At 39.5% G+C, this 15,018-nt stretch overlaps 1 protein-coding gene across 3 annotated transcripts in view; it reads left to right on the top strand.

The window, feature by feature from the left end:
- The window catches only part of LOC103619142 (E3 SUMO-protein ligase ZNF451-like), a 35,786-nt gene that overhangs the window by 9,300 nt on the left and 11,468 nt on the right, over positions 1–15,018 (top strand). For all 3 annotated transcript variants that reach the window (XM_008637629.2, XM_017739284.1, XM_017739283.1), the window contains 7 exons: positions 919–1,045; positions 2,423–2,576; positions 4,500–4,647; positions 5,169–6,820; positions 7,925–8,059; positions 12,546–12,676; positions 13,799–13,985. In XM_008637629.2, the coding sequence (XP_008635851.1) occupies positions 919–1,045; positions 2,423–2,576; positions 4,500–4,647; positions 5,169–6,820; positions 7,925–8,059; positions 12,546–12,676; positions 13,799–13,985 (2,534 nt within the window). The remainder of the gene's footprint in view (positions 1–918; positions 1,046–2,422; positions 2,577–4,499; positions 4,648–5,168; positions 6,821–7,924; positions 8,060–12,545; positions 12,677–13,798; positions 13,986–15,018) is intronic.

The following is a 15,018-nucleotide window of genomic DNA, read 5'->3' as shown; positions in this document are numbered from 1 at the left end:
GTTCATAGCTGATCTTGCTAGTCAGTACTCAGTGTGCCTGTGTTCAGTTCCAGCAGATACTGCCTTTTAACTACTGAATGTGTCCATGGGCAAGGTGGTGAGAAGTTGAAGGGAATGTCATGGGTTAACCCCCATAGGCAGCTCAGCCCCACACAGCTGCTCACTCACCCTAGTGGGATGTGGAAGAGGGAAGGGTAAAAGTGAGAAGACTGGGCTGAGGTAAAAGCAGTTTAATAAGTAAAGCAAAAGCTGCATGCACATGCAAAGCAAAATAAGGAATCAACAGGCAGAGCTCTATCACACATGATGGTTACTTGGAGTGATGGCATTTGTCTTCCCAACTGTCTCCCCTTCCTCCTCCACCCAGTTTTTATTTCTGAGCATGATGTCTTATGCTATGGGATGTCCCTTTCGCCAGTTGAGGTCAGCTGTCCCAGCTGTATCTCCCAACATCTCCTTGCTGGTGGGACAGGCTGAAAAACAGAGAAGACCTTGACACTGTGCAAGCACTGCTCAGTAATAACTAAAACTTATCTGTGCTATCAACACTGTTGTTCATAAATCCAAAACACAACAACCGTACAAGCTGCTACAAAAATTAACTCCATCCCAACCAGAACTAGTACAGGGAGGTAAAAATAAATAAATTATAAAAGTGTCTATGTAGTTCTCTTAAAAGCAGTATGATTTCTCTCCAGAGTGGCCATTTTAACAGGTAGGCTGCAGAACATACTTCAGCTATACTTCAGGATACTTCAGCTGATAACAGTTCACGATAGGGGAAGTAAGGAATTTTTACAGTTTAGGTTGGTTAGATAGGGGTTTTGTCCGATAGCTTCAAAGGACAGAATTTTTCCCATAAAAAAAAGCTATTTGACTATTTAGAGGGGACTAGTTTGCTAATTGTTTCTTCTTCAGGTTTGATCATTCTCCTTGTGACCCAACAGTCACATTACATGGACCCCCACATAATGCTGTTGCCTGTGTGATATGCTGCGAAAGATTTTCAACCTCTCAGCAGTACAGTGATCATCTTTTATCTAAGGCAAGATCATAAGGATAAGTAACTCGCCTGATTGAATGTAGTAGAGGGTTTAAGACTTAAAATTATGTATTGATTTTTGGTGGGGTTTTTTGTTGGGTTTCTTTTTTAACCCTCTTTGTCTTCCCTCTCTTTTACTTCAAGATAGTTTTTTCTTATTCTGCTGTGTTTCAAACACCTGGTGTAGCCTGACAGTATTCCCTTTAGATCTGACCTTTAGGTTCTATGTTTTGGTATGCTTTCAGGAGGACCACAGTTCTGTCTTGAGCCTCTTGTCCATCTATTGGTGTTGTCAATAGGTATTCCCCTTTTTTGCATTTCCAAAACTCTGAAAGGTAAAGGCAAGAATTTAGGATGAAATAAGTGACAGTGAAGAGAAGCAGCAGAAAGGAGATGGGGGTTTTATTTAAGCAGTCTGGTGTTCAGTTGGATAATGGATAGCATTTTCAAAGTTGGGTGTTTTGATAACAAATATTCTCTCCTAGTCTCCAAAAGCCACATTAAATTTGGACACTCAGTTTTAGACATTCTGAAAACCAGACTAAATTTCGCTTGTAGTAATAACTCTTGATATGTAGTCATACCTGACAAGCTGAAAGATTGCATCGTAGTTTGTCCCCTGCTCTTTTTCCATTGCTTCAGAGTTCTGTGCCTCTGATGTGTCCAGGGACATTAGCAGGAGAAGCAGCCAAGGTAGGGGGAAGGCACTGAGTGTCTCTTGCAGACAGCGAGAAGATGGGATTACTTTGTGTAAGGGAGATAATCCTAGTCAAAACTCTAAGCATATAATGAAGATTCTTGCAGTGATACAGAAAGAAGGAAGCAAAAATATCAGAAGGAGAACTAAAGGATTTTTGCCCTGAAGGCAGAGCTCTGAAGTTGATGTAGAAGGCAAAGCAGGTGAAAGGAGTTGACTTCTACAAAAGTCACAGACCTTTCAGGCTACTCTGAGGAGCAGCATTTTGGGGAGTTAAAGGTTAGCAAGATTAGGGAAGAACTGACATGAGGTAAAAGAGCTGCTTTATTGACAGAGGGAGCTTTATCTGAGAGCCTGGGTAGAGGAAATGGCTAAGAGTTGCTGGAGCCCATAGTCCCTGGGAAGATGCTTGCTCCCAGTGGTGCAGGAAGGGGATGGAGAAGTTGATGGTGTAGTAAGCGTGGATGAGTAGCTGGCTTTGACAGTGGTACTTTGGCCAGTTCCTAGTGTCTTGTGAGCTGAAGTGCAGAGGGGGGTAGGCTGTAGATAAATACTGATGTGGTAGCTGACAACCTAAAAGTGAAAATACTAACACAGAAATTAGAGAGGAATGGGAGGACATGAGAACTGGAACTGGTTTCTTGTCTTAATTTTTTTCCTAAGCAGATAATTTTCTCTTCCAGCTAAATGAAAATGATGGGCATAAAAAAGGTATTCCTCCACAGCATATTCAGTGTTTTGCATGCCCAAACTGCTTCCTCCTTTTCACCAAAAGAGAAGAGTGTTTGCAGCATATGTCACAAGAGAACCACTTCCTCCAGGTTTCTGAACCGAGTGGTATGTTGCTACTAAGTGATACTAAGTGTACTGCCTTTAATTTTTTTTTTTGATAATTCATCCTTAAGATAGGAGGTGACTTACATTTTTGTGCTGCCCAAAATAGGTTAAGGTTTTGAAGTTTGTTATTAATGAATTCTTACTTTTCTTTTAAGATCTTAAATGTGATGCTTTGAAATTCATATTTTTGTGTAGAAATGATTCCTCTATCACACTTCCTATAATGAGATGCTGTTGAGTCTTTCATATAAGCTTCTCATCCTCCAGTGACTCCGTGAAACTACTTTCCTGAATAAGTTTACATTTAGCATGTTGATAGAGACTTAGACAAAACACATAAATTTCTTTTTCAATTCCAGTCAGAGTGGCTGTTGTGTTCCTTCTCCTTACTCTACTGTCTGTAGTGAGCTTGGAGGCTGTTTTTCTTGTCAGTGTCCTTTGCATTCCTGATGGCAAAGACCTGTGAAAATTTCTTCTCCATATAATTGCAAATTTTGAGTGCTGAGCTGGAACATCGCTGCCCGTCTGATGGCTTGTACGGACTGCATGGTTGCTGAAGGCTGAAATACTGGTTATTTGTGAGCTGGCAACATCCTGAACCATGAATAGAGTCTAGAGGAAAGATCTGGTCATTGCAAACAGGGTTAATGCCCAACATAGCTGTACTGGCTTTTTTTTCCTGACATAAGCAATAGGCATTAAAGCATTTACTTCAGTGTTAGCTAAACTGCTAAATAGCCATATTTTAGACATTGTAGCTCTCTGAACAAGCCTACATGGCCGAAAGGATTCATTCAGGTATTTCTCATCTTAGTAAGTTAATCTTCGACTTCTGCCCTCCCCCCGAGTGGCTGCAGGAAATGTACAGAAAAGGCAGGCTTTGAAGGAATCCCCTGAAGGTCGAGTTAGTACTGCTGCTTTCATGTAGTGAAGTGACAATCAGCTGCATGGTTATAGTTTCCCTTGTGCTTTGTCACTCTAATGTACTTTTATTCTCAAATAGGTTATTAATTCTGAATGTGATGACTGCAGATGCTTTTAAATTCAGGTCATAGGTTTTAAAAAAGATTAATGGTGAGCTGTTTCTTTGAAAAGATTAAAAGCACAAGTTAGTGTTTTCTTCTTTAGATGGAGAGTGCCAAACTCAGAACAAAAACTTGAGGCCTCCATTTTTTACGTTGCGTTAGTAAGGCTTCATGATTAATAATTATCAGCATGGCCAGTGAAGTTAGCTAAAAGGCATAACCTCAAATTACTGCCTGCTGATCGTCATATCTTACTAAACAGAAAAATCAAAGAGAATTTGCCTGCTAAGGTGCAGAACATGAACAGTATCTAATCCATAAACCATTTCCCATTCTCTTTTCAAGAGAGTTTTCTTATACTACTGGTACCGGAAGTTACATGTGGAGCATATACTCAGAACAACAGAAAGTTCTCCATCTAAAAATTTAAGAATTAACATTAAGCATGGGAAAGAAAGAGATGGTCAGAGTATATGGGAACTTGTTAAATAAATTGTGTGCTTTTTAAAAAAAAATGCTGTATGGCTTAAAATTGTATGTGTTAAGAGTAGACTTAAGTAAGCTGGTAATAGGTGGAGGAGAAGAAGGGAAGACCCTTCCTAAGAGAGATACTGACCTGGCACTGTAGAAGGAGGAAAAGGGAAGTAAAGTCAGTCACCAACTATGAAAAAGCAAGATGCAAACAGATTCAGGTATAAGATAGTTACAGAAGTTTAAAAAATTCAGGATTCAGTTACAGCTTCCATTGCACAGTTACTGTAGCTCAGCTGACACTTGTTAACTTGCTTTCTGAACCCTGTGACAAACAAGTAACAATAGTAATTATGTCATCAGAGAGCTGAAATTCTATGGAAAAACTCCAATGTGTGGTTGCACTTTCTACCATTCCATTTTACAGATGCAGTGAAGTCTGGCCATCCAGTACCTTTTCCATCCTTTGCAAAGAACCTCTTGATATCTCTGTGCAAAGAGGTCTCCTTCCAGGTGAAGTGTATGTCCTGCTTCAAGATACTGCGCTCACATATGGAATTAACGGCTCATTTCAGGTTTGTGTAGGGCAGTTGTCTTTATAATGTGAACATCCGTAGATCAATGACAGATACCCAGACGTGCTTTTTGTGGTACTAGTGGATTTCAGGGCAGCTAGGACCATCTGAATGTTGACTTCCTGAATAAACAATCAAAAGCCTGCCCCCTTAGCTTTACCCCACACTGCAGAAAGCTGATCAATGTCAGGATCCTTTTTGATTTTCTGTAACAAAACAACAAAAGTTGGTCTCTGTTCCACTATTTCTGAGCTGATTTTGAAAATGCAGTCAACAACATAAGCATCAATCGAAGTTCTAGCTTTGGAAATTAGCACCTAATTCTCTTCAAATGTCAGAGACTAGATACATTTCATCTAGTTGCATGGTTTTGTTGGCAAGCTAGTAGGTGGGTTAAAGTACATAGAGGACGCTGTTTCCCTGTATTGCTGTAGCTACTAGGTAATATTTCGAGTATATCTGAAAGTTTAAAAATGTTTCAGGTTGTGATATAACCTCTTCATGTTTTTAATCCATTCTAGAACACGTTGTCATAATTCTGGGCCTATGGCGCTGTCAAAGAAAAGCATCTCCCAGGTTGCAGAGATATTTAAAACAAAAGGTCACTGTGAGAACTGTGATGAGCTGTTTGCTGATAAGAATCAGATGACCCAGCATAAACAAACCACTCAACATAACATTAGAGTTTTTAGTACACTGGAAGAGTCCATCTTGATGTTCTGCCATGTCAGTGGAAAACATAAAAATCAGTCCCATTTGTGCCACATTGTGGATCGGTCAAGACCACTGCTTAAAAGACATTTGAGTCCAAGTGAGTCCACCAGTGAAATGGGGTCTACTCCTTCAAAACGGAAGAGTTATTTAAAAGATAAAAGTGAAGATAAAGTAGCAAACCAAAGTCAAGGTAGTGCTTGCAAAGTAAAAGCCTGGTTTTGTGAATGCCTTCAAAAGTTTTTTACAGAAGAGTCAGTAGAAAAGCACATTTTATCAGCAAATAGGATCTGTCACAAGTGTGCTGTGTGCGGAAAGCTGGCTGAAAACTCAAGCATTATCCGCCTGCATATGAGTCGATTCCATGGAGGAGCACACTTGACTAATTTTCTTCTCTGGTGCAGAGCGTGCTCTGTAGATCTAAGAGAAGAGGATATTATGGGACACGTAACTGAATTTCATGGTGGACATAGTTACTATTATGAGCAGGAAGCTGTAGAAGATGAACCTATGCCATCTGCTTCTGACGCAGTGAGCATTTCTGCAGGTGAAGATAAAGACTGCATTTCCAGCCCTGTGGAACTCTCCCCTGAAAGTGGTCCTGTTGTGGGAAAATGGCAGTGCCGCATTTGTGAGGAGATGTTTGAGTCTGAAGAGAGCATTAAACAACATTGCATGTCCTTAGAAAGCCACGCATTTCACAGGTACTCGTGCGGCTTATGCAGAAGTCATTTTCGGAAAGTAGGAACACTACAGCGGCACTTCCAAGAGCATCATAATCAGGAGATACAGACTAAATACTTCTGTGGCCTTTGTGGTAATCTCTTCTTCGACACAGAAGAAGAATTTCTAATCCATTACAAGGAGATTCATAGTGTGGACTATACATTTGTGCCTGAGCAGATGGAACTATCAATAAAAAAGGATGAGGACTTCCTCCCAGTTGAACAAGGAGACCTTTTAACCTGTGGTTGCCGGACAACATACATCTCCAAAATAAACAGGAGGAACGATTATGAGAATTGTCAGAAAGCCATGCTGCAAAAAGGAAACTTATGGTTTCGATGCTGCTTGTGTTCTGCAACGGCACAGAATATTGCTGATTTGAACAGTCATCTCAAGAGTCACACGTCAGTGAAACCTAAGGGAGAGATGTATGTTGTTAGATGTGCTGCATGCAACAAAAACTTTGATGATCTTCATAGCGCGCATCAGCACTATCATGGGAAACACTGCTTCTTGCAGAAACCTGATCTATCAAGTCTTGCGTCAGAATCAGAAGACACAGTATTCAAGTTTGCAGCAAGTGGGGCTTGTGTGCTCAGAAAACCTCACAGGCAACGATTTCAAGCATCTCCATCCAAAACTCAGGACAGACCACAGTTGTCTCCTCTTCAGGGCCCAGTAGAGGGAAAGAAAATAAAAAATGAGGACTCAGAACAGTCTGAAGAACTTAGTGAAAGTATGTGGAAAATTTCATTCAACATTAGAAAAGTATTGCTGTCCTTAACACACTCTGTTTCATTGTCAGTGCATGTCACATACCATTTAGTTACATCCAGTCTATAAATGAGCTCAGAATTTAGTACTTGTTATTTCTCAAATACTGAATTCTCAGTACTTGAATTTCCAAACCTCAGACTCCACAATGTATTGTTATATGCCACATGTATGAAGTCTTGGAAAAAAACAAACAGGCAGATGTAAGAATCCTGAGACTCAAACATTTGATTTTCAAATTATTTGGGGGCATAATTTGGTGTTATAAAAGGAAGAGGACTATCAAGGATGCCCCAGTTAGGGATCTAACGCCTAGAAGTGTAAAAATGATCTATCATACACATTCAAAAGAAACTTGTCTTCTTTATATATATAAATATTTATGAACCTGTTAGTGCTTTCTGTGTGGGCAGTCCTGTTATATCACCATCATCACAGCTTTCTTAGCTTGCCAAAAAGCAGTATCAGCTGAGAATTTATATTCCCAGTATGTATTGTTTTTTTCCTCAAGCATGCAATTTTTTTTTCAAGTTCATTATCACTTCTAAGAATGACATTGAGAAGGCTGAAGGTGTACCTTGTGTTCAGAAATTGGAAGTGTTTCTTAATTACTAGTGGTGTCATAGTGCTTTTGATTAAGAGGTTGACATTTATGTTAGAAGTATAGCAAAAAGTGCACATCTAAACGTTTTATGTGTTTTTATGCATGCAAGCAATTGAATGGCACAGAGACTTGCCATAGTCGAGGGTGCACAGTTGAATATTAAATGAGTTATTAAAATAACAGGACAACAGCTTTCTGTGCTTTCCAGAAAACTGTCAAGGTCTATGCCATCATATAGCCATCATATACCATCATATAGACTCTGGTCTTCTCTCTAATTAGTGTGTTATTAAATGCTACTTCAGTTGATTTTAAAATCTATGCAGTCACCAAATAACATCGTGTTTTGTAACTTTCCTGGTAACTTTTCACTTACATATATGAAGGCAAGAATTTTCAAAAGCATGTTGGTTGACCAGAAAGTCACATGATTTTAAATTTGTCCTTTTTATCCCATTGAAGATGGTGAACTTCCTGATCTTGACTACCTGAGTACTATGACTCATATTGTGTTGGTGGACCTGGACAACTGGGGAAGCTTTTTCACACAGCTGCCAGCTAACCTGAACCAAGGGACATTTATCTGGGGTTTTCAAGGTAAAAAACGTTTGGAGGAAATTAAAAGATTAACAAGTCTACACATGTACTTGAGCAGAGATTCCTTGAATCTGAGAGAATGAAGAACAGGAGCAAGTAGCCACTAGAGCTTTTAAAGTCGCAGTGTCACAGGCACCGTGTAACAGAAATGTTCTTAAACTTTTCAAACTCAGTCTAAACCTCCACTGCTCCTATTATTCCTTTTAGAATATTGTTCCAGAATTGTGGAACTGTTTAGGAGTCTTTCTGGCTTCCATCGTGAACTTACTTAAGCTGTATCATATTTTCATAATTATCAGAACAGCCATAATACTCAGAGATTATTTTAACTCCTAAGTCCTTCTCATAAGGCTGTGATTTTTTGTTTTGATTTGGTTTTTTTAGTTCCAGAAGGTATGATTTTGCATTCTTACATTTTTAATTTTGTTCTGTCTCTGGCTTGTTCTTTAAAGGGTGACCTTTGTCATCCTGTACAACAATAGGTGTACATCCCATCTTGAAGATACCGGTGATTGATGGAACTCACATTGCCATGAGTTTCATAGAATGATAGAATGGTTTCGGTTGAAAGGACCTTAAAGATCATACTGTTTTGCAAAGTCTGCCAGTAGCATCCTTTTAACTTGATACTTTTGCTTATCTGACTGTTATTGAACCAACTTCTTGTCCACCACATGCTTTTTCTACCAGTTTTCTCTGTATCTGCCTTTATAATTTTTTTTGTCTGTGGTACATTGATTTCTTCACTAAAGTGTAGATAAGGCATAGTTTAAGAATATTTATGGCCTGAAACACAGGTGTCATCTCACCAGATTTGTAGGTCGGGTATGTTTTACACTTAGTACGTACTGTGGCACTGCACTTCCTTGCTAAGTGTTTTTGATTATCTCTTCCCATGGAAGACAATCAAGAATACTCTGAAAGATGAGAGTTGTCATGCTGCTCAGGTTGGACAGAAAGGCCTATTGATGCCTGGCTCACTTTTTTTTCCCCCCTTAGAAACAGATTTTCCAGTTAGCTGATGAAGGCAAACCAAGTATGGCCATTAATGTAAAGTGTTAGGGATTCAAACAGTCATCTGTGCTCCTGGACCTGTAATCTGGTATCTGCTTGTTAGGAGTTTTAGGGACAAATCCTCTGATCTTCCCTGTTAAAGCAAGTTATTCTCCTAAGTTTTGTGTTCTACTCCAGTATTACTTCTGTATCGCCTACCTGTATTGTCATTACCTTTGGCCTTTCTGTAACAGCATTCCTGTACACATGCAAGCTGCAGAAAGTACTGAATTGGGGGTTTTAAATCATAGAATGTTAAGGGATTGGAATGGACCTTAGAGATCATCTCATCCCAACCCCCCTGCCGTGGCCAGGGACACCTCCCACTAGACCAGGTTACTCAAGGCCTTATCAACCTGGCTTGTAACACTGCTGGGGTTGAGACATCCAAGACCTCCCTGAGTAACCTGTTCCAGTGTCTAACCATCCTCACAGTACAAACTTTCATTCTAATATCTAACCTAAATTTCTCCTCTTTCCGTTTGTACCAGTTACTCCTTGTCCAGTCCTCTTACAGTTCCTGACAAAGAGTCCCTCTCTGGCTTCCCTGAGGCCCCTTGAAATACTGGAAGGTTGCTGTGAGGTCTCCACACAACCTTTTCTCCAGGCTGAACGGCTCCAACTTTCTCAGCCTGTCTTCATAAGGCTGGTGCTCTTATCAGCTGTCCTCTTATCAACTTCCTGACCCTCCTCTGGACTTGCTCCAACAGTTCTATGTCCTTCTTATACTGGGGATACCAGCACTAGTCACAATAGTCCAGGTTGGGTCTCATAAGATAAACAAGATAAAAGATATCTTACACTTTCCATATTACACCTATTGGTCCTAGATTTCTAGTTCATCTATGCTGCTTGGTTGCTTCATTTATGTACATTCTCTTTTCTATATGCTTGAATAACCTGTTGGTTGTTCTTACTATCTTTTTTAAAGCTTTGCCCAGCTTGGACATCTGGGCAGATTTCACTTCACCTGTGCACTCCTTGAATTCTGTTGTGATTTGGGGTTTGGTTGTAGTTTTTAATTGCTGAAGGCTTGTTTATTTCTGCAGTTATTCACTCAATCTACTTCGCCTTGGAAAAACTTTTCTACTGATTAGAAACTATTAGGAATCTGACTGGAAGAAATATCTGGCTATATCTGGGTTTTATGAAGAATTATTTAGTAAAGAAGAATTTCTCCACATGAATTCAGATGCTGGCTTTCAGTCATACTTTTTATTCTATCTAATTTACTCAAAACTAATTTGTCATTAGTTGACTTAAGCTTGTTTGCTGTGACAAGGTCTTCTGTGCTGTTACTGTTTTCCAAGGTTAAAACCTGGGTTTGATTCATTAAGAAAAAGTTGGTCGAACCTAGGGATGTCTGAGCTGTATTGTCAGAAACTTCTGTTCTCTGACTTAAGAGAAAGAACTAATCATAGTATAACCATAGTGTTACTGGTGTATCATTAGGAACCCCTACTAGTGCAATACTCTTACCCAAAGGTACCTTTGGGCTGGGTAAGACTCTGTGCCCAGAGATGTTCCAAACACAGGTGCCTGATGGCACAGCACAGCCCATATCAGCACCACTCAGTTCCTTACTTCCAAATGGGTTTGCTGCATGCAGGCTGCCTCATGGGAATGGCCCCTGAAGCATGTGAACTAAAAAGATATGCTAAAGAGTTACTTGTGAATAAAATGGGTCATATTCATCTGAGAGAAACATTTACCAGTTTATAGGTGTCAACTATATTGGTTTTGAGCCTGGGAACACTAAGGCTCCCAGGCACATCTGGATCTAGTATTGTAGGTACCCTCTCATAATAATAGTTTGCATAGTTAGTTGAGGCATGCTGTTCTCGTTTGCTTAACCTGTGAAAATACAGCATCATTTTTTCCTGCATTTCCCAAATGACATTTCTGAAATTTTAGTTATTATTTTTATATGATATATCTGCATTATTTCTATTATTCCTGTTTGTAGTATAGCCTTAGCTTTGCTTTGAGTTCCTCCATTGTATTGTCTGGACTGTATTGTTTCTGTCTTCAGATACTCAGTTGTCTTTCATCCATTTGTGAGCTAACAGACTGAATGAATGCAGGTCTGTCATTGTTTTCAGCTGCCCTGGTAAAATGCTTATGTTGTACATTTATGCAGCCAAAAAACAGGGCTGGCGATTACAAGTCTTTCCCAAATAGCAGTGACTGAGGGCTATCACAGTGGATGGGAACTTGCAAATAGCATTTTTTTCTCATGGACAGATACCACTAAATCATTTCTGTGTAGACTCTTAATAAATCTTTGAGATCATTCTCGATATCATCTTCTTGCCATTAGGCTGAAAAGCAGAGTCAGGAGGGAACAGGAGAAATCTACTGAGAAATGCTTTTCTTTGTCAGACTGCAGGTGGACATGTTGGCATAAACCATCCTCTGCAGCCTGTTTACTTGAGCATTGGTTTTCCATGTCCTCACATGGAGTGCCATCAATGACTGCTTTCATTTCCCATTCAAAATCTTTTCTCACATCCAGCCACTCTATCATCTAGCAGATAATGCAATATGGACCCATTATTTCTTAGCCATTGGAATGTTACAAAATTCTTGGTCACTCTGATCAAATTGTCCTTCCATTTGCTTGCCTTTTTATGGTGTCATATGTATTTTTATGGTGCAGGCTCCTCTGGTTTTCCCTCTCTTGAGAGACTTCCTGCTTCTTTCCCTTGCAACTTGTTTCAGTCTAGTACTGGTTTTGTCTGTAGCAGACACTTTACTCAGCTCATCTTTATTATCCAGCTATTTTCTCAGCCAGTAACTATATGCCTAACATACTGTTTAGAAAATTCCTGCACTTTTTTCCCAGTTGTAGCCTCATTTTGCTTATCCTTGACTGCATCCAAGGGTTTGTCAGGACTCTGTCATTGTTTCATCTGTTCCTCCAGTTCTTGGATCCGCTTTTTAATGAGTTCTGACGTGATGTGTCAGGCAGTTACAGTGCATGTTGACTGTTACTCCTGTAGTACAGGTTTCCCTAAGAGAAGCATTTCTGTTACTTGTACTGTTTCCAGAGCTCTTATGATTCTGCACATTAACCATAACTGGACTTCAAACTGGAGACAAAACACATCATTGTGTCTAAAAGCATATGATATCCAGAAGATAAGTCAGGATTTGCAAGAAAAAAAATCTTACAAAATTGAATGAGTAGTATCAGGCTAGCTACTTTGTTTTGCCTTCTTTCTAAAGAACAAGAGGGTTGGGGAATTTTGGTTATATGTTTTTCTTAGCTTTCACATTGGTCAACATGAATTCTGTCTTTGAAGACAGTTTTATTTGCTTTTGCCTTCTTGCATTCTTAATTCATAGAGGCATTTCTGCCCAAATCCACGGTTTGTTTGTTTTTCATGTTTGGTTTTTATTATTATTAATATTATTCCTCTTCACTGTACAGGAGGATACAGCAACTGGAAGCCTCCAGTGCATTGCAAAATTTACAATTATCTTAAGAGGATTGGATGTTTCTTTCTTCATCCACGTTGCAGTACCAGAAGAGAAGCAGCAGACTTTGCTCTCTGTGTTCATGTAAGTTAGGGCACGCTTGCTTTATTGTCCTGTACCCAGAGGAGGGTGGCAGACGGTATCTGCTACTGATGTTAAGTACTGATTGCAGATTACATTTTTAGATTCTTTCCATGAGACTTCTGTGTCCACTATAAAGAATGATAAACCTGGATTGAGTGGAGACAGATGGTCGAGGAGTTATTTAAAAATCAGCCCAAATAGGACAACAGTCTGTTGTGGAAGGGGAGGGAGCTGGTTAGGGAATGAAGAGTAAAAAACCTGTACTTCTTACAGTTTCTGTTCAAGAGTGATTGTAACTCCTTTGTCTCTCTTCAAGTAGCCCAAATCTCGAGCCATCTTCACAATGGAGTTGAATGGGTGCCAGTTTCACAGACTCTGTTGAGCTGCCAAAGAGCAGTGCCTTTATTCAGTAGACCTTGGGCTTTGGCAGGGTTGGGGATGTGCAGGTGAGGGACGGGAATCTGGGATGCCGTGGGGACTTGTGTTCCTAAAGTAGAATCATAAATTGTTCAGGTTGGAAAAGACCTTCAAGATCATCAAGTCCAGCCGTCAACCCAGCACTACCACCGTCATTAAGTGCCATATCCACATGATTTTTGAACACTTCCAGGGATGGTGACTCCACTGCTTCTCTGGGCAGCCTGTTCCAATGCTTGGCAACCATTTCAGTGGAAACGTAAACCTCCCCTGATGCAGCTTGAAGCCATATAGTGCTTTATCAGTTAGATAAAATTACTAGCTATCTAATTATATAAACACATTTTTGCCACAGTGGTTTTATGTTTCATTATGCTTTTTGTGTTACTCTTAAAATGCTCTGCACAGATGACTTCTTTTATGTGGAGACAGTTCTAAAATGCTGCTTTTTAGGAATTTATTCCATACTCCATCTGTACTGTTCTGGTAGCCATTACCTGCATCTACTGTACACAGAGAAGAAATGAGCATCCAGCTTTTGAAACAGTGCCTTTCACAGTGGTATAATGTGGCTTGGATCATAAAAGCAGGAATAAATTGCTGTAGAAAACTTTGCAATGAAGACCTGTCTTGCACAAAGCCAGCCACATGCCATGAGATAAAAACATGATCTCTGTTCAACACTTGTCATTTGTTTCCCTATAGGCTGGTCGTCTGGATGAGCACCTGCCCAAGCAAATTCCTTTCACTGTACTTTCTGGAGACAAAAGCTTCCTGGAACTGGAAAACCAATTTAAAATGACCCAGCGACCAGCTCGCATCCTGAATCCTCACCATATTGAAGGAGACATGATGTGTGCCTTGCTAAACAGCATTTCAGATACCACAAAAGGTAGAAAGTAAACATTAAACACAATTTTTCGAGTAAACTGATAGTTCTTTCCAATAAAAAAATGGAATGCTTACACTAGTAACATAAACTGTTGCTTGGTGCTTCTTGTATTGTAGTGGTATTTCAATGAACAAGAGATCAGAAAATCATGTTTTGGGCATGTTTTGAAAACAGACTTAATTAAGCATTTTCATTCAGTATAACAAACTGACATCCCTGTATTCTTTATTCTAGCAGGAGACAAAAGTGATGTTTGAGTCTGAAAACTCCTTTCTAGTTAAAGAAGAAGTTAAAGCACTCCTATGCATATTTATCAATTTGTACTCAGATCTGTTTGGCTTGATTTATGCTGTGTCTGAAACAAATGTGACCCTGCTAAAGCATCCTTTCTCAAAATACTTCTGCCTATTTTAACTCTGACCTCCTGGCTACTTCCTATCATTTGATAATTGTCTTCACTGGCACATGACTCACACATCCATTTGGAGAAAAAAATCTCAGTGGAAATTTTTAAGTTCTCTAAAGTGCCAGATTCTAATGGCATGCTAAAATGATCACATTGGTTTTATATAGGATAATCAAAGAGGATTGAGCCAGCTCATTTTCATGCAAAGAGTACCAGAGCTGAGATGGAGTGTTAATACTTGTCAGTATTTTGAAGCATTTTGATGTTTTCCTAGAAGGCCTGACATTTCTCTGTAGACATTTTTGCTTTTTCTGGCTTCTTGTTGTGGTTTTGGGGGATTGCAAATTCAGGGTATATTACTGAAAGCTGTTTCTGAATTAGCCCTAAACTGTTCTCTGAAAAATTATACTGCTAGTCTTGATACAAGTTTATGAGAGCTATAACATGATGCTGCTGTTCCACCAAGAAGATTAAAGTGAAGTGCTATCTCTGAATGATGAATTGGCATTGATTGATTAAAGGGAAAAAACCAGGATAATTAAATAGTTTTCCAGAAAAAAATTGTGGTGAGCTGGAATTTATTTTAAGTGCTTTTGATACAGAAAAGGTGCTTGATAGAGTTTTCTG

The sequence above is a fragment of the Corvus brachyrhynchos genome, unplaced genomic scaffold (assembly GCF_000691975.1).
Source record: "Corvus brachyrhynchos isolate BGI_N302 unplaced genomic scaffold, ASM69197v1 scaffold136, whole genome shotgun sequence".
NCBI classification, from domain to species: domain Eukaryota; kingdom Metazoa; phylum Chordata; class Aves; order Passeriformes; family Corvidae; genus Corvus; species Corvus brachyrhynchos.
This window is presented reverse-complemented; position numbering and strand designations above follow the sequence as displayed.